The sequence below is a fragment of the Alternaria novae-zelandiae genome, assembly GCF_023758075.1.
Source record: "Alternaria novae-zelandiae strain BMP 2774 chromosome Unknown scaffold_2, whole genome shotgun sequence".
Taxonomy (NCBI): domain Eukaryota; kingdom Fungi; phylum Ascomycota; class Dothideomycetes; order Pleosporales; family Pleosporaceae; genus Alternaria; species Alternaria novae-zelandiae.
The window spans coordinates 2,664,868-2,692,813 of record NW_026056962.1 but is presented as its reverse complement, the minus strand read 5'-3'; the positions used below and the strand labels follow the sequence as shown (position 1 = coordinate 2,692,813).

The 27,946-nt window shown below is 53.2% G+C and overlaps 10 protein-coding genes across 10 annotated transcripts; 4 read left to right on the top strand and 6 right to left on the bottom strand.

Annotated features, from left to right (window-relative positions):
• Window positions 1-745: 745 nt before the first annotated feature.
• Window positions 746-2,083, bottom strand: J4E88_001915 (uncharacterized protein; the record flags this gene model as incomplete). The annotated part of the gene is made up of 2 exons (XM_049395582.1): window positions 746-1,544; window positions 1,623-2,083. 2 exons carry the CDS (start codon window positions 2,081-2,083, stop codon window positions 746-748), a joined length of 1,260 nt encoding a protein of 419 aa, XP_049259446.1.
• A 500-nt stretch (window positions 2,084-2,583) lies between these two features.
• J4E88_001914 (uncharacterized protein) lies at window positions 2,584-3,780 on the bottom strand (the record flags this gene model as incomplete). The annotated part of the gene is made up of 1 exon (XM_049395581.1): window positions 2,584-3,780. The coding sequence occupies one exon, from the start codon at window positions 3,778-3,780 to the stop codon at window positions 2,584-2,586; it is 1,197 nt and encodes a 398-aa protein (XP_049259445.1).
• Window positions 3,781-4,570: 790 nt separating this feature from the next.
• J4E88_001913 (uncharacterized protein) lies at window positions 4,571-5,302 on the bottom strand (the record flags this gene model as incomplete). Its single annotated transcript, XM_049395580.1, has 4 exons — window positions 4,571-4,974; window positions 5,022-5,181; window positions 5,247-5,277; window positions 5,298-5,302. 4 exons carry the CDS (start codon window positions 5,300-5,302, stop codon window positions 4,571-4,573), a joined length of 600 nt encoding a protein of 199 aa, XP_049259444.1.
• A 783-nt stretch (window positions 5,303-6,085) lies between these two features.
• On the bottom strand, window positions 6,086-9,417 carry J4E88_001912 (uncharacterized protein; the record flags this gene model as incomplete). Its single annotated transcript, XM_049395579.1, has 2 exons — window positions 6,086-7,546; window positions 7,600-9,417. The coding sequence occupies 2 exons, from the start codon at window positions 9,415-9,417 to the stop codon at window positions 6,086-6,088; spliced, it is 3,279 nt and encodes a 1,092-aa protein (XP_049259443.1).
• An 865-nt stretch (window positions 9,418-10,282) lies between these two features.
• J4E88_001911 (uncharacterized protein) lies at window positions 10,283-11,605 on the top strand (the record flags this gene model as incomplete). Its single annotated transcript, XM_049395578.1, has 1 exon — window positions 10,283-11,605. One exon carries the CDS (start codon window positions 10,283-10,285, stop codon window positions 11,603-11,605), a length of 1,323 nt encoding a protein of 440 aa, XP_049259442.1.
• A 448-nt stretch (window positions 11,606-12,053) lies between these two features.
• Window positions 12,054-13,258, bottom strand: J4E88_001910 (uncharacterized protein; the record flags this gene model as incomplete). The annotated part of the gene is made up of 2 exons (XM_049395577.1): window positions 12,054-13,119; window positions 13,176-13,258. The coding sequence occupies 2 exons, from the start codon at window positions 13,256-13,258 to the stop codon at window positions 12,054-12,056; spliced, it is 1,149 nt and encodes a 382-aa protein (XP_049259441.1).
• Window positions 13,259-14,287: 1,029 nt separating this feature from the next.
• Window positions 14,288-15,277, top strand: J4E88_001909 (uncharacterized protein; the record flags this gene model as incomplete). The annotated part of the gene is made up of 1 exon (XM_049395576.1): window positions 14,288-15,277. One exon carries the CDS (start codon window positions 14,288-14,290, stop codon window positions 15,275-15,277), a length of 990 nt encoding a protein of 329 aa, XP_049259440.1.
• Window positions 15,278-17,369: 2,092 nt separating this feature from the next.
• Window positions 17,370-18,608, bottom strand: J4E88_001908 (uncharacterized protein; the record flags this gene model as incomplete). The annotated part of the gene is made up of 1 exon (XM_049395575.1): window positions 17,370-18,608. One exon carries the CDS (start codon window positions 18,606-18,608, stop codon window positions 17,370-17,372), a length of 1,239 nt encoding a protein of 412 aa, XP_049259439.1.
• Window positions 18,609-19,220: 612 nt separating this feature from the next.
• Window positions 19,221-21,299, top strand: J4E88_001907 (uncharacterized protein; the record flags this gene model as incomplete). The annotated part of the gene is made up of 1 exon (XM_049395574.1): window positions 19,221-21,299. One exon carries the CDS (start codon window positions 19,221-19,223, stop codon window positions 21,297-21,299), a length of 2,079 nt encoding a protein of 692 aa, XP_049259438.1.
• A 1,135-nt stretch (window positions 21,300-22,434) lies between these two features.
• J4E88_001906 (uncharacterized protein) lies at window positions 22,435-23,961 on the top strand (the record flags this gene model as incomplete). Its single annotated transcript, XM_049395573.1, has 1 exon — window positions 22,435-23,961. One exon carries the CDS (start codon window positions 22,435-22,437, stop codon window positions 23,959-23,961), a length of 1,527 nt encoding a protein of 508 aa, XP_049259437.1.
• Window positions 23,962-27,946: the final 3,985 nt, after the last annotated feature.

The window sequence follows — 27,946 nt, the reverse complement described above, 5'->3', positions numbered from 1 at the left end:
GGAAATCGTTGCTGCTCGCGTTAGCCTGCATCTTGTGTTGCTTGGATTCGTGTTCAAGGTTCGGCTGGCGACTGGAGGTGACTGGGGGTGCGAAGGGGAAAGCTCCGCGTATGACCAGATAGTTCCAGAACTGTTTGTTGTTGATTAGGCAACCTTGGCGGAGCACTCTCAAGGGGCGGTAGACTGGCGGTCACCTAGCGTAGCGAAGCGACACGCTAAGAAGCTGGTAGCAAACGAAGAGACTGTTGCGCTGCTATGAATTTTGGTGCAGTGGATACTTGAAACCTGTGAGGTACAAGCGTGGCTCTGTTTGATGCTGCTATTGTCTAACACACTTTGTCTGGCTCAACTTGTTTAAATCCTTAGCTGTTAACGGGTTCACTTGCTTACTTAGAGGACTATCGTATCTTTCTTTCCTAAAGCTGAGCAGCTCACCAAGCAGCCATAGGTCGCATGCTATATTCTTGCGCCTCTCACTACCGGAGCTCGTGCAACCCCAAGTCACTGTGACGTAGTTCTGCCCCCGCTGCTGATGACCTACAACCACGATCAGGCTAAGGCTGATCATTGCCCTTCGTCAATGTGAATCAAGTCGATCCCAAATTCTATCGCACGATCAAGAGGCCTCTAAAAGATTGAAGACTTTCCGTAAGAGATTCGGAACGAAAATGATGAACTCTGGATGAACTGAGACCTACATATCAACAGCCTATCCGCTCCTCATCAGTGAGACCGCAAAGCAAACTCAGCGCAACCCCAGCCCCGAAACGTCAACCGAAGGTGGTAAACCCAACAGCAGCTCGCTCATAACCCTCCCACTTCCAAGCGACAATGTCACACCATCGTCAAAGTGAGCCGTGTTCAGAAACAGACCCCCTGGACCGTACCGACTATCCTGGAGATCATCCTCTTGCTCAGCAGAAAGCGGCCTGTCCTGGGAAGTATCGTCCATACCCAGCAACTCCCACTCCATCTTCATAACGATAGGATGTCCGAACTCCGCAAGCGGTCTATAGCACCTCCCCACCGCAAAAACATCCAACTCCTCACCCTCCGGCACCATCAGATACCCCTTCACAATCTCCATCATCCTCTCAACCTCATCCGGCTGCGCATGCACATCCTCCGCAAGTTCAGGAAGTACTTCCTGTTCCGCTCCCCATCCACCGACATACAACTCACCCCCCGAAAAACTAGTGATGTCGAGACCCTGTCTACCCGGAACATCGCTCTGGAAGAAGACTTGTTGACTTCCTTTCTGGTCGTCCTCTGGTTTCCAGTTAGGTGTGCGGACGCGGAAATGGTTTCCGGCTGAGGCTGTGGAGTTCATTGGGAGTTGGGAAGATGCGTGAGGGAAGAGTGTTGAGAAGACGTTTGGGGACCAGGGTCCTGCTGCTATGACTAGGCTTCTGCAGGGTATGCTGAGGGGATCGCGATCTTGTTGCTTGATCTGGATGCTTGTGAAGTGTCGCGATCCTGGTGCTGCCTGAACTGATGTTGCGTTCGCGTTGAAGATGAACTTAACGCCCAGTTTCTTGCACTCGCTGAAGAGAAAGTGGCAGAATTGAGCTGGATCGCTTATCGGTCAGTCTGAAGTCATCGCAATAGAAAGGCGAACATACAGATGCGATGCGTGAGGGGGCCCAGCCATACGCTGCACAGACCAATGGCTCTCAGTTTTGACCCAGTCAGGAAGCGCAGACAAAGGCTGTTTGACGGGAGGAGTCGGACCCCAACTATCAGATGGCTTAGGCATGCTCGTGAAGTCGTCGGGTATGATCCGGTAAATGGTAGACTCGCTAAAGCCGAACTCCTTCATCCCATTCGCGAGAGCCAGTTCCTGAAAGAGCTTGTAGGACAGAACGCCCAAATCAGCGACACCGCTCGCAAAGCCGAAATCTCCAAGTCCACCTGTCGCTTGACCAGAGGCAGCAGGAGTGATATGCGCAGCTCGTTCAATGACGATGATCTTGCCGTGTGGCCTGGTCGTGGCATTGACGGTCTTTCGGTGAGCGAGTGCGAGCTGGTAGGCCGTCGCGAGGCCGATGACACCTGCACCCAGAATGACTGTATCATCCCCCATCATTTCGTTTTCCTGAGGAGTCAAAGGTTGCTGCGACTTCGACCAGGTTGTGTCCGTAGTTGGAGAAGCCAGGGTGCGGGGCCGCCACAATGCAAGGAGAAGGAAGCTGCTTATGGGGTGCATGACAATGTGCAATGCTTCACCGAGCCGGTGTCAGGGAATTGTACTGAGGCGTTGGAAGTTTTGCGAACGTCGATGCTGATTATAGTTCTTGTGATGCGGGGAAGTCTGTAATGGCGGTTGCCGTACGCTCTTGGGTCTGAGCTCAAGCGGCGCGTTCACCGTTTGGCGTGGGCTTAGCGATCAGAACAGCGTTTGTACAATTTGCAAGACATCATTCTCCATTGCTATTGGTGGCATTTACGTGTGCCTACTCTTCGTCATTCATATGTCATACTGTCATACAAGGTCCATCTCAACTTCGTCGACTCGGCTTCATGACCCTCCTCATCTTCTTGCACTCAGCATACACGAGATATCTCGCCCACGCTTAAGCACATCTACTTCCACTCCCAACACTCCTCCACCATCCACTCAAAGTCCTGGAACTTGACAACCGCACCCACACTCAAGATCTCAGGCCTGAAGGTAACGCCACAAGGTAGGAAACCATCGCCGACCCTCACAGTCCTGTTCCACTTCTCCACCTCTGACTTTGCGCCGTTCCCACCAACCTTCTCCTTCGCAGTCTTTCCCTCGCCATTTTCCCACTCCCATCGCTCAACAGTAACCTTGCCACCCCACATGAGAATACCCTGGCAGTACTGTCCCAGCCTCACAACCACACCTCTGACACCCGCGTGATCAGCCTGGCACCGCATAACCACACAGACCATACTGCCCTTCTCATTCGTAGATACGGCGTCGACGTCCCTCCACATCTCCTCGTGAGTCTTGACCGCACCAAGCGCCGGATGGTATCCGTGTCCATGCTCCAGCGTCAATCCGGGAGCGATGGGATACATGTCACCCTCATCAACAGGGATGTTCTTGTGGCCAACTGGGAAGCGTGAGTCCAGCCAGTGAGTCCAGGTAGAGTGTGTGACGTTGACCCAAGTTTCTTCCTTGAGCTTCTTGGCAGACTTCCCGTGCTGTGGGCCGGTGGGGGGAGGCGTGATGGATACGCTGGTGGAAGTGCCGGTGAAGGCCCAGTCTAGGTGAGCTGAGTTGCCTACGTTGGTGCTCTCTTTGACGGACGCGGGACCAGCGCTGTTGGAATTGATGGTGTCCTTCGAGAACGACTTGTAGATACGAACATCGACGAAGGTGTGGTTAGGGCTTGTCAGTACCAGAGTAGATGTAGGCTCGAACTGGTGAGATGGCAGGTTCAGCGGGTTCTTGTGAGGGAGATGGATGGAGTAAGGGATCTCGGTGTTTGGTGGTAAAGGGTAAGGGAGGAAGTAGATATACTCGCGCTTGCTGATGTTGGCAGCACTTGGGTCTTGAAGAACGGGCTTGGGACCGTGAGTTGTAGTGATGGTGAAGGAACCACCGCCATCTTCTGGCTGTGCGGGAGCTTGGAGAGAAGGTGAGACGCCCTTGTTGATTGCTGAGGATGCCATGGCGTCGGTTTCGGTGCCGGAGTCTGGGGGTGTGTAGATGATGGGGCTGGTGTTGGTGCTTGATTGATCGCTGAGATCATACGGTTCTTCGTTTGCTTGTGCCGCGGCGGGGTGATTCTTGGCCTTGATCACCATTTTGGATTTGAGTCTGATTTCTTTTCGAGGGGGAAAGGTCAGAGAGACTAACAGTTACCGTGATGTTGAGATAGGCGTGAAAGCGAAAAGGACGTTGAGATCTGGACAATGAGTCAGTATTTCAGGGCTTTGCATCAATGTCTCTCAGATTTCAACGATCTGAGGAGGATACAACAGCTTTCCACGGTGTACGTGGATGCCAATACAACACTAAGATGTATACAGTGTGGGAGTTGAACGCGCAGGAATTGCCTTTGCGGGAGCGTGCCTCCTACCGGCTTGCTGGGAATTGTTGAGGGGACTTACCATGTGAGTGCTTGAGGACTTCGTAGCTTGTACCTGGCACGTTTTGCGTGGTGTTGTGGTGTTGTGGCAGATACGGCGTGAGGTGGGGGAGCTTATAGCAACAAGAACCGCGCTAGCGACGTCCGTTTGCGCAAGGTGATCATCAATACTAGAATTCGAGGTGAATGTCAATTTCATACTGCTCGGTCAAATGGCACGTCACGAATGATCCTATCGTACCCTACAACAAAGAGTGGTATCGCTGGAAGAGACTGTAGAAGAAATGACGAACAGATGAATGGAAGGCACGGCTTGCATTTGCAAAACTAGGTATCATTCACATGCTGTCATTTATTTTGACAGACCTAACCATGACGCCGCCCATGCTGGGAAAGCCCACGCTGGGAAAGCCCACGCTGGGAATACCCATTGCCGAATCGTAATCCTGACTTTTGTATTGTCGTAAGCCATAGCAAAGAACCAAGCAGCTACTTCAGCGAATAGCTTATTTCTTCTTGGAGTCGGCCTCCTCGGCCTTAGCCTTCGCGCGCTTCTCACGGACACCGACAAGGCGGGCCTCGGAGCGGGCGTCACGGAGCTTGCGGTAGGCGTTCTCGGTAGCCTCGTAGTTGCCAATGGGGCCCTCCTCAAGTTGGATGACGTTCTTGATGGGCAGAGCAGCGGCGGTGGACTGGACGAGGTTGTCGGCGCTCTTGGCGGCCTTGACGTCCTCGGCGGAAGCGTCACCAGACTTGGTCTTGCCGTTGCGGCGGGGGAAGAGGATGAGGCGCTTGCGGTACTCCTGGAGGCGCTCGACGTTGGCCTTGAGGCCCTCCTCGGAAAGGTTCTGACGGCGGGGGTCGACAGAGATACCGATGGTGCGGGCGAACTTGCGGGGGATACCGGCGGCTGCCACATGTTAGGAGCGCTTTGCGCAATTGGGTAGAGCAACATACCCTTCAGCTCAGCAAGAGAGAAACCACGGCCGGGGCGGACACGGCGGTTGTACTTGATGGTAGGGCAGCGGACGACGGGCCTGAGCTTGTCGACGGGCCTAGGGGCTACCTTCGCAGCCTTCGCAACGCGAGCATTGCGTCTGGACTTCTTCTTGCCAGGCTATCGTACTGTCAGAAATCTGAACACAGGCGCCACTACTCTCAGCGACGTGAGAGGGGAATTACCTGGTCGAAGTGGCAGCGGACGTAGCGTTGCCTGGAGAATGTTAGCCCAACGTCATCAACGTGTCCAGTGTCTTAATCGCGAACTCACCAGTCCTTGTGGAAATGGTTCTTCTGAATCTGCTGGTTGTGCTTGATCGCCATTGTGTCGGATTGTCTGCCCTAATCAGCCTTCGTCCTTCGCTCGTAAAAGTGTGTGGAAGCGCGCAGTGTCGACGGCGATTTCGATTTGATTGCGCTCGTTCGATTGCGCACTCCGACGATGGTGAACGTACCTCGATGGCTGACCTGTGGGTTAGTTATCGTACGGCTGTCGAGGAAGAAATCTCGAAGTTCGCTCGCCAATTTCGACAGCCTTCCTAGCGCTAGTGGGCCAACCGAGTTTTCGGCGGCACGTTTTGCCGACGCCGACACTAGCGTGATGGGTCGGCTTGCGCTGCAACACCAATGACGACCCGCTACTGGAACACAAGTTTCTGTCGCGAAAGCTACCATGGTGTCCTGGTCGATTGAGTGTGGTTACTTTGAGCATACTCATCATTCTTATCGCTGTACCGGATGCTTCACTCCTTCAACGATGATGAGAAACTTGATCACTCTGATACAATTGACTGGGAACCGCTTTTTGCTTAAAGTATCGCTACATCCATTCGAAACAAACTGTAAACAATAATCTAAACATCCCTATAGTACTCCCCTGTAGTGAGCACACAATGTACACGAAGACATTACAAAACGCTAAAATGTGTCCAAAAAGAAGTGAAACCGCACAAGTGCCTTCTAGACCAACCCCGGCACCACAAGAACCTTCAAACCACCACCCTACTAAAAAGGATCAAGAATCAAAAACCACCATCATCAGCATCGAAGAACTCAGTGTTAGAACTCTGCGCACTCGTCCAACTCTCCCTGGGAATCTTGTCTCTGAGCCAGGTAAGAACAGCGTCAGTGCCCTTCTGCAGCACCTGTCGATTAGGTACCCTGAACTTGTTGCCTTCCACTTCAAAGCCTGTCAGGGTGCCTTGCAGCAATCCAATTCGCGGTTCTAGACGCTCAATGTCGTTGTTGCCCAGGTTTACAATCCTAAGGTTATGCAAGCTTTCAGGCGAGACCTCGGAGATCCTGTTGTCGGATGCGAGGAGGGTGGTGAGCGCGGGGAAGGCTACATGGAGCGTTGGAAGGGCACCGGCGAGACGGTTGATCGAAACGTCCAGCGTCACGAGGAGAGGCGCCGTGAGGTATGTTGTCAGATGCGTGAGAGAGTTGATCTTGTTACTGGCGAGACGGAGATCGCGTAGCTGAGGAAGTTCGATGGGCGCTGACAGAGGTACTTCAATGCTGTTCCTAGACAGATCGAGTAATGTCAAGTGTTCGAACTGCGCTGCTATAGACGGTATGATCTCGAACTTGTTGCGCTGCAGATGCAATTGACGCAGTCCGTTGACCATGACCTCCATGGTGACTTCATCCAACTCGAGTTCAGACATGCTCTTGTCCGCGAGGTCTAGTGTGCCTGAGGGTGTAAGTTGCCACTTCGGCTGAGCCTCTTCTGTGACACCATTCTCGAATTCGTCATCCACGTCGGCTGAGACGTCCGCTGGTAGTCGCGATGCCAGATCGCGCTTGATATCATCGGTGCCCATAGTAAGAAATTTACGATCGCGCAACGGGTTAGCTGCAACAGTGAGGTGTTCGAGATGTTCCATCAAGGCAATCTTTTCATCAAGCTGAGTGATGTCGTTGCCCGTGAAGTCTGCAGTACGTAGTTGTTGAAGCGTCACGAAACCCTCTGGTAAGGTTGAGAGTTTGTTCTCGCCGACTAGCAGCGTCGTCATACTGATCCAGGTCGATACTTCAGGGAACGACGTAAGTCTGTTCGTGGAGACATTGAGCGTCTTGAGAGCAGGCAATTCAACCACATCGCCATCGCACAGAGACGTGAGAGAGTTTTGTGCGACGTTGAGTTCCTGTAGATGAGGTACTGAGCTCAGGCTGAGAAGTGTACCCTCCAGACGGTTCTTCGACGCTTGAAGCTCGACAAGGGTTGCAGAAAAGACTTCGCTAGGAAGGGATCGGAGCTGGTTGTCCGACACATTAAGTGTCCGCAACTGCGTCAAACGCTGCATGTCTGCCGGTATGCTTGTCAACTTGTTCGATTGCAGCTCGAGGACCTCTAATGCTGTGAGATCGCATATCGCTGATGAGAGATCTCCGTTGAGATCGTTTTCTGCCAGCTTCAACTCCCTCAAGGTGGGAATCTGAGCGATGACGTCCAACATCTCCATAGGCAACTTGTTCCGTGACTAGGCAATGTTAGCTACAGGGTATCGTCTGTTTTACTGATTGTGGCACTTACAAGGTTCAGCTTCGAGAGCTGCGTAAGTCGTCTCAGGCCTACGGGCAACTCTCGCAGCATGTTACCGTGGAAGTCGATGCTCTGTACACCTCCAAATTGAGGTCCAGCCTCATCCGAATCAATCATGTCTTCAACTGATACATCAGGGAACATGCTGTCGGGAAGAATCTCAAGCTCGTTGTCTGCAGCCAGGATAGTGGACAGGTCTACTACCTCGCCCCAGGCCACCTTGGTATCGTTGGGGTCGTAAATGTACATGGAAAGTACGTCGTCAGGAATCTCCTTCAGTCCCATCGCAGCGATGTTGAGGCGGCCATCTGATCGGGCGGTATCGATCCGTCTGCGCAGCACAGACTTGCCACCCTTGGGGCGCTGGTTGAAGGGATCGTCATCGAGACCAAAGTCAAAGGTCGCAATCTCGGCAGGATCGGGCACGATAACATCGGTGGGTGGAGTGCTGTTCCTCGCCGGCTCAGCCTTTGCCTGCTTCGCAGCTGCCCTAGCCTTTGCAATCTGCTCTCTCAGGGCATTGGACGAGCTGGCGGGTTTCGGCGGAGCCTCAGCTGGTGCTTCTTCGACGTCTGCCTTCTTTGCAGCTCTCGCTTTCGCGATCTGATCGCGCAGGGCAGTGGAAGAGCTTGGAACCTTTCGGACGGTATCAGGTGTTTTCTTGACCGGAGTATCCCGGGCTGGTGAGGATGTAGCAGTGCCGGGCGGCGATATTGCTTGACCGAAGACGTTGTTCAGGGACGGCCGAGATCGGGGTGTTCGCATGCCCGTGAGACTCTTGCTATTCGTCAGCGGGCGTGGTTTAGGTGTGTTTTGTAGGTTCTGCGCCGGAGCCAATGGCTGCTTCTTGATAGTCAACACAGGCTGTAGCATCGAAGTACGCCTGCTTGGTGTTGCAGCGGGTGTGCTAACATTTGCACTAACGCTTCTCTTTCCAGGTGCAGTCATAGACAGTCTGTTGGAGGGAGCACCAAAGCGCTTGGGTGTAGCTGGTATCGGGTGCGGGGCACCGTCACTTGTAGATGGCCTGCTGCCGTTGCTGTTCGACATGGCGGATCCGGGTCGCACCGGAGGGGCCATGCTGTTGTCGGCATTGAAGAAGCTCGATCTACGTCTTCCTTTGCCGGGTGCTGGCGAGGATGGCAGGTTGGACAGAGTCTCTGCCGTCCGTTCTGAGAGCGATGGGCGGCCCTTCCTCTTCTCCGGCTTCACAGGACTGATTGGACTGGACAGATCGTCGATAGCTGAGTCCGCATGTTCCGGTTCTGGCTCGTTGTCGCGAAATCCGGCTCTCGAACTTGCCCGCGAGGATGCCCTCGAGGCTGACCTAAAGCCCTCTAGGCTTCCCAGTGTATCATCCTCTTTGGCAGGAGCGATCGAGGATGAGCGCGATGCATTCGTCTGACGTGACGGTGGACGGGCAAATGGCCGCTTGAAGACGGGCGCATCGCTGGTACTTGAGGCGGCGGTCGAGGTCCGCCTTGAGCCGAAGTTGGGAATGCCGCTCGCCCTGCGGTTCGACGAGGGCGCGATGGATGAGCGTTTGGAGGCTGTATTGTCAGGTACAGGGCTCGAGGCCGTCAGGGGGTTGCTGGAGTAAGCAAGGGATGCTCTCGACGTCTTCTTCTGCAGCGTCGACGTGGTCGGGCGCGAGATAGACGACAGCGACGGCTTCTTGCGCAATTGCTCTGTCGAGGCGGGCGCGCGCAGCTGGGAATGGCTGTTGGACGGCCTGAGTACAGGGAGTCGCGAAGCCGGTGCCGGCCGTGGGATCCCAGACGGGCGCGGAATGGACGAGGACTGGTCCATGGTGATGCTGTCAGACAGCGCGCTATACGATGCAACGCCTAAGGGTTGGGAAGTCGTTCATGCAAGACGGCACAGGCGAAACACACGTCCAACCAGATTAAGGGTCCTCCACTTGTCGCCAGGTTGCTTTTCGAGAACCAATTCTCCGCGCCGGGTGCAGAGGGGCGTCTGAGCGAGCGGGAGGCGACCGTTGCCCCGTGAAACCAAAGGGAGAGCCATGTTTCTGTTGCGCTGACAGGTCGGGCCTAGCGCCGGTTGGTATTGAGCAGGGACGACCGGCGGGTCCTTCCTCAACCTCGCTCCACGCGCCTTCCGCACCGACGACATCGTCACCCACACACCCAACACACCCGTTACGAGCGCCCTGTCTTCTGCAAACACCTGTTCGCTGCCGTTTGCACGCTATCACGGTCGCATAACCCCCGCGACTTCTTTTTGGCAAACGCGCATCGACGCGCACCCCTGCACCCACCTTATCGTATTCGTCACCTCTACCGCGTCGCCCACCACGCCAGCTCCCCAGCTCTTTGACACCTCTCCCCCCGCGTGTCACAGTTGGACTGGACAAAGCGCAATTCTTCTCGACCAAACACCGCCTCCATATCTTCCTGACGTGTGTCGCACTGCGTGGGCCAATTGCGCCTGAGGCAGAATGGAGTCCCACGGAACGCAGTACCAGGACTCATTGATGCCTACGACTGAGAACGCACAACCCGAAACACCACCCAAGCTTTGTTCTCCATCGCCCGCTGAGTCGGCAGCGCTCGCAATGTCAAAACTTGCATCCCCAGACCACAAGTTTACCTCCCCCGCACCCCGGACTACCTCTTCCATGACCCCTCCACCCTCTTCTCAGATCCCAAACATGCGTGCAGTCATGAGGACGCCTACTCCCCCGACTCCACAGCTCACGTCTCCCCCACCAACCAGCAAACTGCCCAATCAGCCGTCTGCTTTGACAGACATGGGTGCAGGTCTCTACCCGCAGGACCAAGTCAACAGTGCTTCTGCTGAGGAGCTGAGAACCATGGTCAACACCATCTCCAATGCATTACGCGACATGCGACTCTCCGCAGCCCACTACAAGCTTCAGTACAACATGGCTGTAATGGAGAGTCAGGAGTCTGCCAGCCGCATGGCTGTCGAGCTAGCCATGGCTCAGAGAGAGCTTGACGTTCTGCAGCAAGCTGAAGAGAAGCGCCGCAACAACATGGTCACCCCAGAGCAGACCTATCAAGAGTCCGCCAATGCAGCCAATGCAGTCTTGCTATCAGAGATGGGTCGCCAGAACCAGATGTTGCAGAGTGAGAACGAGGAGCTTCGCGACATGCTTGAGCAGCAAAAACGTCTTACTGAGCACCGCGAAGGCGAGCTTGCTAGCCTGCTGGATGAGAATGACCGTCTGAAGACGAGGATTCGTAAGAATCGCGACCACATCGCACCTCTTCTTGAGCAGATCGAACAGTCTTCACCGCGGTCGAATTACGGCACACCTCATCAGCCAACTCCCAGAAATCGCGTCAACCGTGTGCCGCCTGCTCTGTCCGAGGAAAGCAGAAGTCAGAACAACTTCGAAGCTCTTCTCCTAGCCGACAAGATGCTGAGTCAGGAGGTCGCTACTGCGCCCACGACCCCCATCAGGCAACACGCCCCCAGATCACGCTTCAGTCACCAGCGAGGCGCGCAGTCCATGTCATCGCTGCCACAGACCCCGAACCGCAGAGCTGCCTACCCTCAGGTACCCCGCACACCGCCACTTTTCGTGCCAACCAACATCCCTCAATCCGCACCACCAGCGCACTACCAAGCCAAGCCATCCAACACCCGTCGCCAAAGCAGCAACTCCACCATCACCGCCTCCAGCGTCGACGAAGAAGAAGCCTTCACCGACCGCGAGGAGGACGAAGTCCCCGAATCCCAGGCCAGCCAGATGGCACGCAACCTTCTGCAAAGAGCACCACCCACCAAAGGCATGATGTCTGCCCCACCATCAGCCCAGCCAACCAACCTCGTCCAAAGCAAGATATTCGGCCAAGTCAAGAAAGGCTCCGGTCTAACCCGTGCCGGCGAGCTAAAGCGCGGCCGCATGCCCTCGACAGCGGATCTCCGCACTCAGACAAGTCCGCCGAAGCGCGGACGCGTCGATCAAGGTGTAGGTCTCGGCATTGGCGGCTTGCTGCGAGAGTAGAAAGAACATTGTTCCTGACCATATGCGGCAGGGAGTTTATCAAGCTTATTGAAAGTTTGGTGGTTTTTTACGATTCTGATGATTCTTGGCGGCCAACTTTCTGAGGGAGGGGTCGTTTTTGCTTTTTGCTTTTTCTGATTTTGGATAGCAAGGTTTGGATACCCTTCATGCAAATGAATGCTGTTTGAGCATGGCGCTAGCTAGCGCGGCTGACTTTGAGGTTGGCTGATAACCTTTATGATTGTTTATGGATTATGGCGGTTGACATGTGGGCTTTTTTGGATACCATGTGGAGGGAAGTGAGGGAGGGAGGTTTAGTCTAGACAGAACTTGAAGTCAATGTATATGCGCATTATCCGCTCACACGAGAGATCATGGTTCCTGAATGAATGTGCTCTGTTTCTAGCCTTCTCAATCCTTTAATACTCTACTCGTAATCCCATCCCCATCATTTCACGATCTTCACCCACTTCCTCCCCTCACTCCCCTTCTCCATCAGATCAAGCGCCTTATGCCACTCCACCGCCTCCTTGAACCCTACAAACCCCTCCTCCACACTCTTCCCCTCAACAAACCCCTCATACAACATCCCCACGTTCTTCGCCATCGGCGCCAACTCCCTAACCACCTCCTCATACTCCACCTCCACCGTCTCCACACCATCCCTCTCATGATCATACACCTCGATCTTCTCTCCGCCCATACCAAGATTCAGCATCGTCGCAGAAGTAAATCGAATCTCACCCCTCGTGCCGAAAACGCGCCATACGAGACCGGGTGTGTCTTTGAAGGTTTTGCCGTGGCGTAGGGCCATGGAGATGGGCGCGGAGTTGTTAAGGAGAATGCCTTGCAGCATGACGTGATCGGGTGTTTCGCGCTTGGCAATGCGGTCGAAACTCATGTCTGCTTTGAGCAGTTTGGTCTCTGGCCAGCGGGTGGTTAATAGCGCGGAACATTCTTCCAAACCACCCAGAGCGTGGAACACGGCATCTGCGGTATGGCCAACAATGATGCTGAGGAAACTGCCGCCACTCTCTTTCTTGGTCATGAAGTCGTTGGCGGGGGGTTCGACGTCGCCCGGCCATCCCATTTCGAAGGTCAACGTGGAACTGAGGATGTCACCGATGGTCTTGTCCGCGACGAGCTGCTTCATCTTGCGGATGAAGGGGCTGGAGCGGGATTGCAGACCGACGATTGTCTTGGATCCGCTGGCCTGGGCTGCGGCGTGCATTTCCTGGGCTTGGGACAGGTTGGATGCGAGGGGCCATTCGACGAAGACGTCTTTGCCTGCTTTGATGGAGGGCATCAGGAGAGCGTAGTGTCTGTCTACTCGGACGGAGCAGACGACGAGGTCGACATCTGCGTCCTGAGCTAGATCATCGGGGTTGCCGTAGGATTTGGTGGTTGGGGGCAGGTTGTAGCGTTTGATAGCTGCTTGGGCGGATGAAACGCTGGAGTTGCAGAGGGCGGTGATCTCATAGTGAGGTGAGGCCAAGAGGTAGGGCAGGTGAGCACTGCGTGCGTGGGTTAGTTGGGATTGGGATTGGGAGTTGGGAAATAGTGTATATACCTGGCTGCCCAGCTGTCTCCTGGACTGGCGGAGATTTCGCCAGTGACGGAACTGAGTCCGATGAGTCCTACTTTGATGGGCATACTGATGAGTTGAGGCTTTTGCTGTTGATGAGTGTACTGTTGTAAGGTGGTGATGATGGGATGTAAGATTTATCCTACCAATGCAGGATATATAAATCAACACAGCGATGCCGTTTGTTCGTCCGGTTTCAACTTGCCTAGAATCCAGATACATGGCCAGGACCATTGAAAGGCACGCAATACGGTCTATACGGTGGTACTAACTGATAGTCGCATAGGGTACGTAGTGCGGAGTCAGGATATTGTTGCTACTTGTCAGGCTAGCCAGGGTACGACTGTGTACTATCTGACTATCTGACATCTCTGACATGTCAACGCAATGACAGCGCCCAACTTTTCCCCACCGGATGTCTCAAGAAACCACCGCGGAGGGTTTCTTCTCATATGTGCTGAACCCAATGAGTAGGACTAGTATGTCTATCGGGGCCAGGTTTCGGACGAGTAAACCGGAAGATCCGGTGGGTACTCAGCGGAGTGGATTTACTCCGCCGATGAAGGAAAAGCGCGTCCAGTATAGCCGCTCAAGACGTGATAGACACTCAGATACTCGGCATTACTACGGCATTTTCACTCATGGAGGTTGGTGTGCGAAAGCGCCACGCAGGTTGTAGGGACTTCGAGGGCAGGTGTGTTCGGCTAGCACGAGTAGTCGGCCCGACACCTTCCCCTCATTAGTCATCTGAACGCGCCCCAGACGCGGGCGCGTCCTTTTCGTGCTTTTCCGTGTGCTCTGACGTAACCCGAGCACCACGAAGGAGCCTTCTCCGTGGAAACGTAGCATCGTTTTCCAGCATGGCTAGGTAATGTAAAGCTGCATGCCACGATGTTGCACGCTGGTGCTGAACCAACGCCATCGGCTCTCTTCGTCACGTACTCACGAACCTTCCAATACGTCGTCTTAGGTCACAACAGATTGTCTAGATGAACGCACCACGCAACGCGATGAGTTCCAGTGCAGCGCGTAAACACCTCAGCAATGTATTCCCTTGGATCACATCACCCTTCATCGTCGGAGCGCCAATGCGCGTCATGTCTGGTCCGCGCCTAGCTCTTGCAGTGTCCAAGGCAGGTGGCCTAGGGTTCATTGGGCCTGGCGCGAAACCCGAAGATACCGCTACGGATCTGAAGAAATTGCGCAAACTGCTCAAGGACGTACCAGGCTCTACTTTCCCAGACGCACATCTGGCTGGAAAGCGATTACCGGTGGGTGTTGGATTCCAGCTCTGGAATGGGGATCTCATTTCAGCAACCAAGGCAGTGAAAGACCACCATCCTTGCGCTGCGTGGCTGTTCGCGCCGAGACATGGGCAGGAAGAGTTGGATGAATGGACGGCGCGCCTCCGGGAGGTAGCACCTGAGATCCATATCTGGATCCAGGTCGGGACCCTGAAGGAGTCTTTAGAAGCTGCAAAAAGCGACCATCCGCCAGATGTGCTGGTCATCCAAGGTGCGGAAGCAGGAGGCCACGGAAGAGCCACAGACGGCATGGGCATCATGACGCTCTTCCCTGAAGTCGCAGATGGCATCCGCGATTCCGGTATCTCATTGATAGCTGCTGGAGGCATTGCCGATGGTCGCGGTGTAGCTGCTGCACTTGCTCTTGGAGCTCAAGGTGTAGCTATGGGCACGCGGTTCCTGGCATCTACCGAAGCGCGGATCAGCAAAGGTTATCAAAATGAAGTCGTACGTGCCACGGATGGTGCTCAGAGTACCACCAAGACTATGCTATACAATCATCTGCGAGGTACAGTGGGCTGGCCAGAGCAGTATAGCCCGCGAGGTATTACGAATAAGAGCTGGAATGATCACCAAGCAGGTGTTCCGTTCGAGAAATTGAAGAAGCTTCATGAAGAGGCGGAGAAGTTAGGGGATGCAGGGTGGGGTCCAGAAGGAAGACTGGCTACGTACGCTGGGGCTGCGGTAGGCCTTGTGCATAGTGTTGAAGATGCTGGAAGTTTAGTGAAGAGGTTGCAGGGCGAGGCGAAGACGATTATACAAGGGCTACACGCTGATGTTTAAATCGTCACAACGAAAGTGTCGATGCTTTTCTCAAGTATGTGGCCATTGCTACGTGCTAATTACCCTCTATATGAAGAAAGCCTCCGTTCTCTTCAGTTTGATGGAGCGTTCTCATCAGCTTTTGCGGGCTGAGATTCGTAGCCCGCTTGGTTGTCCGTCTGCACAACCCCAGAAGAGTGCGTTTGCTCCGAAGTAGAATCCCGCGTCTGCTCGGATGCAGAACTATTAGCCTGGCCGGAGGCATGGGTATCTGTCTGCCCGGATGAAGTATTGCGCTTTTGCCGAAGTGCATAACTGGCAATCAGCTCACGCCATCGATCCTGCGTCGGGTTTGACAACGCTCTGTCTCTTTCTCTGTTCATGAATACTGCCGCATGTATCTCAACTACAGTTGCTTGTCCTCGGGGTCCTCTATATGCTGCTAATCATCAGCTCGTAACCGATGTGATCTTCGCGGGAGACTTACTACGCGTCGCATCGAGTACGCCGGATGCAACACAGTCTCTGAGCAGACCAGTAAGTACATCAGTCCTAACATACCTCTTCCAAGTCCGATCTTTGCCATCAGCCTGGTCGATCGCCTCCCAATAGAGACAAAACTTGTGCATAAGGTCCCCAGTGCTTACTATAACCAATAAGATTAGTATGAAATCGACAATGTTTACCTTACTGAACTGTCACTCACAGTATTCCAAGGCAACGCCTTCGTCGTATCCAAGATACTTTCCAATGCACTCCATATGTTTGTACCTATCTTGCATAGTTATATCAAGCTGCAAGAGTCTACCGACAACATGATCGAGCTGGTCGTCTGTTAGCTGCTCTTTAAAGGCGTTGCAAGCAGTCGTAAAGCAGGGCAGACTACTGATGCTTATGGCTTTCGTCAAGCTGAGAAGTGTATTTACGAATGCCGTGATGCGATCAACACTCAGGGGTGATTCTGGGTAATAACTTGTCGCCATCTTATGTTGCGCGGTATGATTGAGCGGGAGTGAGAAAATGGTCATAACAGTCGCTTTAAATCTCTGCTTGGTCGTTTAGGTTTGCTGAAATCATCTAATCACAAGATCGAATAAACTACAAACCGTAAGCATGTGAGTTGCCTCAATCGAAGAATGTAGGCAGTTGGCTCTTTGAACGACCTCGGGATGCTACTGTAATGTTCACGTTTTTGAAAGGCAAAATCTTCTATACACGAACCGCATGAGGCATAGACTAACTACATCCATCGACATTCTAGGTGTGATATCAGAAAACCAACGATTTAGAATAGCGAGATACGCCGCTACGAAAGACAATCAGGGATTTGAACATAACCCAAACGCCATTCTAAAATCCGAGCCAACATCCCCGTGACGTTCAAGCATGTAGCCATTGCTACGTGCTAATTACCACCCATTTCAAGAACCCCCCCGTTCTGTCCTCTCCGATTGATCCTCGTCATCGGTTTCCACAGAAGGCTGTTCGTAGCGTGCATGATGCGCAGTCGTGGGAGTATTCCCCTGCTCTGACGTCAACTTGAGCACTTGCTCTGATATCAAATTTTTCAACTGCTCTAACGTTGGATATTCAGGCCGTTCAGATCGGCTGAGATCCGAGATTCTCCTAATGACCTCGTCGGACTGTGCGGCTGTCAAATACTATATGAAAGTGGCGCGAGCGTGACTGAAACATGGCCAATCGCTGGTTAATGTGGCTTCCGTCAGGCTTGTGAGAATGTTCAGAGCTGCTGTAATGTCAGATTCACTGAGAGATGGGTCTGATTGGCGATGAGCTGTCATCGTACGCTCTGCGATGTGGTAGATGGGCGCGAGAGTGATCGTGTTAGTCGCTTCTTAAACTCTCAGAGATCGGATAAGTTTGCTGTAGCCATCGTATCACATGGTCAATTCCATGGAAACATGAAGAGTCTGAACAGTCCCCAATCGAAGAGTGTAGACACCTGACTGTTCTATGAGAGCACTGTGGTAGCAGTTGTATGATAATATGAAATAGTCAACGGATTTCCGTGTATCTTTGTCACCAACAGCAATAAGATCCGAATATTGTAGATTACCCAAACGCCATCCTACCATCTGAGCCAACACACTCATCAATAATCATAGCCCCACCCACTCTGTCCTACCCTCCCCACTCCCTCCCCGTTGCTCAAAGCCCTCGCAACCTGGAAGCCCTGCGTGAGGACACCCACCGCATTGTCCACACCTACATGCCCACTCCTAAACGTCCCAGGCACAGGCGGATCCTCACTCCTCTGCATAACTGCCCTCATCATCTCCTCACTCGCCTCGCCTTCATATCTCTCCAACACCAGTCTCCTAATCGCCACATGCCACTCACCCATCCACTCCTCCTCACTAACAGTCGTATACTCCTTCCTACCCATAGTATTCGTTCGCGAAAACGGCCATTCGGCTCTAACAACGCTCCAGCGCCGCGTCGCGAAGAACAAGATAGGCCAACTGAATATCCACAGGAACGTCAAGTAGAAGATCCATCGCACCCATGTCTTCAGCCTCCAAGCATTCACACGGTGCGAAGTGTAGAAATCGACATTTGCGTCTTCGACGGGGAAGGTTATGGAGATGTTGCCGCGGTAGTTTGTAGATCGGATTATGCCTTCGATGCGGCTGCGCAGGTATGCTTCGTCCAGACCCGTGACGTCGCGTCGCACACGGAAGATACGAAGTGCGCGTGGGGAGGCGCAGTATCTATGGCACCATTCCGTCAAGCCCGGTTTCTGAGCACCACCAACTTCAATATCTTGTTTCGCGCCTGGTGCCCTGCATTTGAGAATCGTGCCACGGTGCGTTTTCTCGCTATTCTCAGCCGTCGTGAGGGACATGGTGCCGAAGTTGTTGGCAATGTAGTGCGCATGGATGTATTTGGACAGGTTTATCACGAGCCGGAAGTCGGTTATGGTGCGCGACTTGGTCTCGTTATTCTTCTTGGTGGTTTCGCGGTGCGTGCCCATTATGTAGATGAGGGGTGTTGGGGCGGCTTCGGCGAGGAGGCGGATGGAGTTTTCGAGAGCGGCGGGGTCGTTGTCGTAGAGCGGGTCTTGGACGTTTATCGTGGTGTTTACGACGGGGTTTCCGTTCTTGAAAGAGGGTTTGGCGTGGTTCGTTGATGTGGTTGGGGGCGCGATGTGGTGGATGGGGATCGAGGATGCGGGTACATTGCTGGTACCTGCTTCGCTGTCGGTGTAGGAGGGCGGAAGCCCGGAGATCTCGGGCGCATCGTCGTATGTGTAATCGTCCGGGGTGGTGTGCAGTGAGACGGCGTCAGGGTCGTCGCGGTAGCTGGGTGGGGGGTCGGAAGGTCTGCCCATGGTGTACGTTCTCGAGCGTGCGAAGAAATGTCAAGGGAAAATACGTAGGGAGAAATGAGATAGATATCGCGATTGAGATGGAGAAGGAAAGACGATACTTGGGTGTGGATGAGGCGTTCAAGGGGCCGGTGAGGCGGAGCAGGAGTCTCAGCCCTCTCCAGGCAGCCACGCACCCATTGGTCTATGCAGAACCACTATGCACGCTTTGGATGTTGTTTGCTGCATGTTAATGTTGGTATATCGAGAGCACCGTTCTGTGCGCCGATTCATTAGTTTCACGACAATGTGCATCTGGAATACTCGCTGGATACATTGAGTAGTGATAGTCGTGACAGGCGACGCGGGGAAGTCGCGCGGTGACGCTAAATTTAAGCTTAACTCCGAAGCCAAAATTTTGGAGCTCGACGCGACAGAACCGTGGATGCGCCGTGACTCTTTGCTCAAGCCACAACTATCGCCGGATTTAGATCGACCTCCACACTCACCTCCAATCTGGCCTCCATTCTACTCTGGACACGCTGCTCACGCGCCTTCCGAGTCCCTCCACGCCTTCCCCGCAGAGCATGGGCAGCCAGTAGCTCTTTCCCACGCGCGTTCCACACCTCCCTCGCCATGGCTTCCTCCGACGTCCCCATGACCGACGCAACTGTGCAGACTATTGATGCGACCCCGCAAGCCGATCAACATATCAGCCACGACGGCAAAGAATACACCACCATCAAGGAAGGCCTCGCGCATATTCTCGTCCCCCATGACATCCCTACGTCCACCGACCCAAGGCTGTCCAAAGAGGAACATGCAAAGCAACAAGTCTTCTACAATCCCATCCAGCAGTTCAATCGCGATTTGACTGTACTTGCGATCAAGACGTTCGGCCTGGACTCAATACAACGGAAACTGAAGAAGCACGAGCAATTCAAACAGAAGAGGGAACGCACGCGACAGCGGATACAAGCGGAACGGGCGGCGGGAGATACTACCAATCGTGGGAATGGTGAGACTGAGGCTCCTACCACAGATGAAAGTCTGTCTAAAAAGAGGAAGCTTGTAGAGGCTAATGGTGAAGAAGGTGCGGTCAACCCAAAGAGGCAGAAGACATTAGATAAATATGGTGCCGCCGAGCAAGAAGAAGAAGGCGGAGATGAACAGGACGACGCTACTGGTGCGAATGGAGGACGGACGCCCTGGAGACCTTCCTTCCGTATCCTCGATGCCCTATCCGCGACCGGTCTCCGTGCCCTACGTTTCGCGAAAGAGGTCCCATTTGCAACCGCCGTTACAGCAAACGACATGTCACAGAATGCTGTCGACTCCATAAAGCTCAACGTGAAGCACAATAAGCTCGACGAGACGGTAACAGCGAAGACTGGTAATGCCATAGCCTACATGTACAGCTATTGCGACAAGAAAGGCTACGACGTCATTGACCTTGACCCATACGGCACTGCCGCTCCCTTCATCGACGCGGCCATACAAGCCATCAACGATGACGGATTACTCTGTGTAACGTGCACCGACTCCGCCATCTTCGCGTCACACGGCTACCTCGAGAAGACCTACTCGCAGTACGGTGGACTGCCATTCAAGGGCGAGCCCTGCCATGAAGGCGGGTTACGCCTGGTTCTACACGCCATCGCATCTTCGGCCGGTCGATATGGCATGGCTATCGAGCCACTACTGTCTCTCTCCATCGACTACTATATACGAGTATTCGTACGAGTGCGCAAAGCGCCCACAGACGTCAAGCTCCTCGCCGGCAAAACCATGCTTGTCTACCACTGCGAAAGCGGCTGCGGTGCATGGACTACCCAGTTCCTTGCTCGCAACAAAGTGCTGAAGAACAAGAACGGCGACCCAATGTACAAGCACGGCTTTGCACAAGGGCCCTCCGCGGACCAACACTGCGAGCACTGCGGCCACAAAACCCACCTGTCAGGACCAATGTACGGCGGGCCGTTGCATAATGTCGGTTTTATCGAAAGAGTACTAGCGCAGCTAAACGAAGTTGACAAGCAGACGTACGCGACAACGGATCGTATCGAAGGAATGCTGCATACAGCATTGGAGGAGATCACATTTGGCACCAAGCTGGACAAGTCAAACGGAGGAAAGACTCAAGTGCTAGATCCCCTCATTCCGAAGTCCGATCCTGCAGAGGTAGACCACCACCCATTCTTCATCATCCCAAGTTCGGTAGCGAAGATAGTTCACTGTTCAGCGCCGCCGTTGGCGGCGATGCGTGGTGCGCTACGACATGCGGGATTTAGGGTGACGATGAGCCATTGCAAACCTGGCTCCATCAAGACCGACGCATCGTGGAAAGACATCTGGCACATTATGCTCGAATGGGTGCGGCAAAGAGCGCCGCTGAAGAACCTGCCCAAGGCAGGAAGTCCAGGCGCCGCCATTCTTGCAAAGTCCAACGCAACAGGGTACACAAAAACGTCAACTGCCGACACAGCACCTGCCCAAGTACCGGCCGATCCGGCGCCTGAAGCGCAAAGCAATGGAGAAAACAGCGGCGATGGTTCGGCGACGACGACATCCGCAAAAGATCTGCCAGCTTACCTCAACACCAAGTTCGAGGTCAACTTTGACGAGAAGCTCGGCAAGGATCACGACAGGGGCAAATACGTCCGCTACCAGCTTGCGCCCAGGGAGAATTGGGGTCCGATGTCGCGCGCGAAATAATTCTATCATCACAGCGAAATAATACCAGTTCCACTATTGCCATCCCATCCCAGCTCGCACGTTTTATCGCTCCACAAATTGCATCGCTCCACAAACTGCATGTGCGCTGTGCGTTGTTTGGTGCGTTGTTTTCCCGCATCTCTCCAATAATCATCTCGCGTGGCACCCATGATGTTCGCCGTTCGTCAAAACATCGGCGCGCGTTGCGCAGATCTAACGTCATCGCCTCCGATGTGCTTAGGTAAGGGGTAGACATGCAAGCTGCATCGGTAATGCCCATCCATCTTCCTTGTCCATATTATCGCAGATGCACGTTTATTTTTTTTTGGCGGCCAGAGCTTTTTTCCCACATCTACGATCTACATGCTGCTGCATGCATGGAGCGCCGCTCACATGGCCGCATCGGTAAGCGGCCAAGCGGAGATGGGCCTGCTTCTGTACCTGCAGCTTTTGATGTTTACCCGAGCCTGGGGCTCCCGTGCCAGTGCGATTTGAATTGCTGGGTTGGTTGCTCCGCGGGGGCGAGTATCTGGATGTACGCGGGTCGAGATTTCTCAGCAAGAAACGTAGACCGGGTGTATGCTTAAGCGTTAAGCTACCCCCAAAGAGCACTGGCGACATCGCCGAAGCCTTGGAAGGAACCCGGTTTTGTTAATTATCGTTGTTGATCTCTTGCGGGGCGGGAGCACTAGCGGCTCAAAACTTAAACGCTCCACCATGTCATCACGTCGTCACGTTGTCTGCACGCGGCAAATCGTGGAAAACACGCCCCCTGTACGCACGCGTTCACGCAGCGCCCAGTTTTTCCAGCAGGCATTGAGGAGCACAGAGCAGGCAAGATTCAGCAGCGCATCTTCTGATTCGTCCGAAATGTCTTCCCGATGCCAATCCCGAGATTCCCATGTCGTGGCCGACTTTTCGATATTCGCGGCTTGCACTACCGCATCCGTTCAGTCATGAAATCATAGGTGTTAAACCTATTTCGGCGGCGACGCTTGTGGTCATCGATGTGAAATCAGTAGGAAGTAGCGTTGACGCGATGCGGTCACTGATGCGCGATGCGCGTATATAACCATTACAGACGCCGTCCATTGTCCCAGCCGCACAACACCTCGACCCGACAATCGACTTCAAGATGTTGACCAAGAGCCTCTTCACCACTTCGGTCCTCGCAGCTTTCGCTGCTGCCGCTCCTGCGCCCCAGGACGGCTACAGCGCTGCTAAGCCGACTGAAGATGTCCCAGGCTACACCAACGCGGATGCCAGCTTCTCCGTTACCTTCACGCCAGCTGCCACACCCGCTTCGGTTTTCGGTCCTGACTCTCAGGTTGCTGCCATACCCACCGCACCTGGCTCAGCTCCTCCCCGAAGGAGTTCAGATGTCACTGGCGCAACCAGCCATGGCCCATTCGATGGCACTCCCACTACCACTGGAGCTGCTAAGGCGCCTACTACCATCGGCACTGCCATCGCCCCCATGCCCCCAAACCCCACTGCTACCTACTACAACACCAATGGCAAGCCCCAGAACCCCATGCCTATTCCCTATACGCCCGCTGGTGGTCTCGGTACCAACGGCAGTGAGCCCCGCTACATGGTGAACAGCGACTTCGACTACGAGTCCATCACCCTGGGTCTTTACCAGGAATGGATCGAACTCGACCTGTTCAACAACGGTCTCGCCATCTTCTCCGCAGAGGATTTCCTCGACGCTGGTCTGACTGCTGAGGACCGCGCCTACATTGCCTTCATGGCCCAGCAAGAGAGTGGCCACGCCACCCTCTTGACCAACATGCTCGGCGAGACTGCTCCTCCCCAGTGCACCTACAACTACCCTTACCGCACCGTCCGCGAGTTCATCGACTTCAACCAGAAGCTCACCCGCTGGGGCGAGTCTGGCGTCTGGGGCTTCCTCGCCCACCTGGACTCCCGCGAGGTTGCCTCCCTCCTCTCCCAGTCCATTGCCACCGAGGCCCGCCAGCAGATGTCTTTCCGCCAAATGCTCGGCCTTGCGCCCCAGCCCGTATGGTTCGAGACCGGTATCCCGCAGTCTTGGGCATGGACCTACCTGGCACCCTACATCAGCTCGTGCCCTGAGAACACAACTCGTCTCGCATGGCAAAACTTCCCCACGTTGCTCATCGACAACCAGGCCAACCCCAACCGCTTCTCGCCCAACGATACCAAGCCCCACGAGGTAGTTGGCGACCGCATCGCTGACCCCTCTGACTCTACCATCCCCGCCGATGAGTCCTGCGTCAACATCAACGGCACTGAACACCCAGGCTACTCCTGCGGCCCTGCCATCGCACGCAACCACAGCGAACCCCTGTCCTTCCCCGGCAAGAAGATCAACTTCACCTGGGAGAAGCCCGGTCAGGCTGTCGGCCCCAACAACTCTTACGTCACGGATACCAGTGCCGGCGCCCCCGCGTACGTTGCCTGGGTCAGCCAGCTGAACTTGACATACACGCCCCTTGAGGTCACCGGCGAGAACACTGGTTTCACATACCAGCCCGCTGCTGAGGTCTACGAGGGTGACCCATCCGTCAACGGTACCATGTTCGTTGCGCTGACTGATGCCAACCCGTTCTTGACTCCCTTCAACTTGAGCATGATCAACCCTCACGTTGTTGCTCTTGGTCTGTACCAGGCTGGTTAAGTCTGTGCAATGAGGGATGAGGAGTTAAATGTGCCGATGCTACCGTAGCATTGTCAACATGTAAAGTTATTGGATGAGGCCTATGAGCCATGTAATTAGTTGAGAAGATGAGGATGTTGTATGATAGCTGGTGGATGGATGATTGAGAAAGAAAGTAATGCGTAATGATACCAATTTGTCATCATCAAAAGATCTTTCAAGTTTGTTCATGTGATATGCGATACTTACTCTTTTGACTAGGTCGCCTCGATCCCACATGATGCTTTTGGCGCTCGGCGGTGCATATAAAAGTTCCCCTTCCTTCTGTCCTCATCCTGTTTCTCTTCATCAAACCGCGGCTTCATTTTACCAAAAAGTATATAGCACCAGTCCATGGCCGTCTCTGCCTCCGCTTTCTGCAAAATATCACCCGTCCGTCACATGTGTGCAGATTCCGGCGTCGATCACTGCATGTTTGTCCAAAACATCGGAAAACATCTACATCAAATCCATGTTTGTCCGAATCCCAAAATCACCGGTATACCTATCCATGAGCGGATGGCTCCCTTCTCCAAAAACAACCGTTCCACGTGCTATGTCTCGGGCTTTCCGTATAAAACTTCCACGACGGCGCGCTTCCACTTCTCTTTACTTCTCTCACTCCAACAATGTGAGCTCAAAATACCAAAATGTTTTCGAGCAAGACCAAATGTCTGTCCCTGCCTTCTCTGCTGTTCCTCAAACTGCAGTAACTGTCGCGTTGCTGTATCACCAAAACATGTTGCAGATCTACGCATGTCTGTGCCAAACCCAAAACTGTTTGAGCCGATGGCGATGGGATCTGTGCGGTCGCCTTTTCTAAATCTCTTGTCAAGCGTCACGTAGTCTCTTGGCCTTCTACATAATATATCTACTACGCTGCACCTTTCCTCGTATTCTCCAACACTCCAAAACAAATCGTCAGCTGTTCCAAAAGTAAATGACAAAGACTTCATGTTTGCTTCTGGCTTTTCGTCTTGATTTCCATGAAAGGTTCTTGCGCAATACGATATGTGCGAATTAAAGTCCCCGGAGACCTTCCCATGTGTGTGCGACAACAAACAGTTCATACACTTCCTGATGGGAGTCGTGCGCTCGTCTTCCTCGAAAATACTCGCATTCCCTACATATGGTGCTTCTCTTCTGTGTATCTTAAACAATTACCGCATTCCTCTCTTCTGGCCCTAAATTCGAGATGCTCACAGCCATGATTCCTGGTTCTCCAAAGTCCAAAGAGGCTGAAGCGATGTGCGGTCTGCTCTCCTCTCGTGTCCACGAGATTATGACTGGTCATCTGGCCGCTATGTCGCACAAAAAATGGTTATTACGTCCCTCTTGTCTACTTTAAAACACCTGTGCCGCCGTTCATGATTCCTGGGGTTTCTAAAATACCCTCAGACAAACAAATGGGCGTTCCGCTCTCCTCTTGTGTTGCTAAAATCGTACCTAGTCCTCCGCTACGTTTCACACAACATTTTTACTATCTTCCTCTTTTCTGCTCCCAAAATTACTGAGCTTAAATCTATGAGTCCTGGGTCTTCAAAATGGTGATATTATGAACCTATGTGCTCTGCTCTCCTCTCGTGTTGATGGAAGTCCCGTAACAGCGATTGCGCGATGTCACCAAAATACGCTTAGAACCTCTCAATGTCCGAGCGTACAGAATCAAAATGCCTCTCATACTCGAGCATGAGAGCAGTGTGTTCGCAATTTAAAAAGCTCTTTAAGGCACTGCTCTGCATCTGACATTGCATATAAAGTGTTCACAGAACCGCCCACCTTATTACCTCCTACCTTCACGTACTTCAAAACTCGGGAAGTGACCTCCAAAACCATGATGTCGGCTCAAAGTGGCCGTTCCTGCTTCTTCCTCGCGTTACAAAAACTCCGCAAAGATACGATCTTTCTCAAAACCAAAAAGTCGCGCAAACCCAGACGATGTTCTGCGGAGTCTAAAACTACATTAAGACATTCATCATGAGGGCTTTACGCTTCGCTTGTTTCCAATCTTCCCAGAAACTAGCTCTTGGCGTATGGCGTTCAATATAAAGTGCCCACCAGACCGTGTTTCTTCTTCTCTTTATACATTCACGTACTTCAAATGTAGGAGAGGAAGTCCAAATACCAAGACTTCAAGACTATGTTCGCTTTTGTCCCTTTTCTGTGTAGCATCATATGCGCAGCAGCAATATTTTCAACACACCAAAAAAAAAATGAACAACTTGATCATGTTCTGCGAAGTCCAAAACGAGAAATCGGCAATGCATGGGGGTCACGCTTCACCTTGCTCGAAACTTCTTTAGCAAGTGTTTCCTGGTTTGCAGAGTTGCTTATAAAACATCTACAATACTACCCTCAAACTTCTACTCCTAGATTTCTCACTCCGGAACATAGATGTTAAAGTCTAAGAAGATGATAACCCGGCCGATGGCTGTTTCGGCCTCTCTCGTTCGTTAGTTAAGAAGATGTGATCTTGCGCTGCAATACCGAAATCACACCCGTCCGTATACATGTTCTGCCAAGTCCAAAAGAGCTCCTCAGTCAACCTATGAGAGCTGTGCGTTCGCCATTCTCAAACTTTCTCAGAAGTTTTGCCCTGTTTCCTCTGATTTGTGGAAAATATATGCGAGAACACCTCTCTACTTCCACTTCTATCCTGAAGCTCGCATACTTCGTAAATTGCGAACTGAATTCCAAAGAAGCTGGTGGCAAATGCATGACCATTTTCGCTCCTCCCGCTCCATTATTCCTACTATACAGTAATGCGCTGTGTCACCGAATGATCTCGCCATCGCATGCATGTTTTTGCGGAGTGCGAGAAGAACCAAAGGGCATAAACGATGAGAACTGCGCGTTCGCCTTCCCGAATCCCTTCCAAATCACCGATTCAAAATATGCAGGTCTTTCGCTTGAGTCAACCACACATTTAAGACCATGCCGGAAATCTAAATCGGCAACGTCGCATTAGCAGGCAAACAACTCCCCCTCTCCATTTCGATCCTCGCCGTGGCATTGACCACCAACCCGGCCAACGGACTAGTTCCGCACTTCAATCCCAGTACAAAAGCCTGGCTATGCTGTTCTCCTTGTTAGCCAAGTACTCTCTCAAATAAGAAAAAAAAAATGGACGAAAGCGACGGATGCTCGAAAAATGAAAGAGAAAAACGCCATGGGCGGGCGGAGACGGAAACGTACCACATCCGCCAAAAACGGCGCCGTATGCGTATGATCCATCGGATACTCCTTATCCACCACCTCTTTACCCAATAGCCGTTGCGCCTGCGCGGCGTAACTTCCATGCTGCACGAAGTACACATGTGATGCCGGGCCGCCTAGTTCGAGGGCCGATAGCCTATGCAGCATGTCAGTCAGGCTCGCTCTTTGTTCCTCAAAATCGCAGATGGTAAACATTGATGTGGTTGGGCGGGTGATGTTACATACATATTGTAATAAGCGAATCTTCCGGGAGTGAAGCTATAACTTCCAGATTCCCAGACGTTGGTCGGAAGTTGCGATGAGATTACTACGCCGGAGGCGCCGAGGGAGAGGAAAGTGGAGGCGGCAGTTTTGATGTAGGAGGGGAATGTGTGGACGACTCCCGTGGCGTTGCTGTTGCGCGGGTGAACATATTAGTCAATGTTGATGGGTATGGCTGCTGAATGACTTACTTGAATGTCACTTCGCACGTCTCATCGCCCACACCAGGGCATGAAGGACGGCCTTTGTCTCCTGTTGAGCTTGTGGACCCATTTGTAAGCGTGCCGGCGTCATTGATGCCGAACTCGATTATGACCCAGTCGCCCGGTTGGAGGGCTTTGGCTATTCTATCGAAGCGGCCTTCGCGTGTGAACTGTATTAGTTAGGGATTAGCCTGTCTTCTCCCTTTGATTTGAGCTGTAGGAGAAGAAGAAGAGGGTACGCACCGAACGCGCGGATCGTCCGGCATAAGCGGAGTTGTTCACTTTGG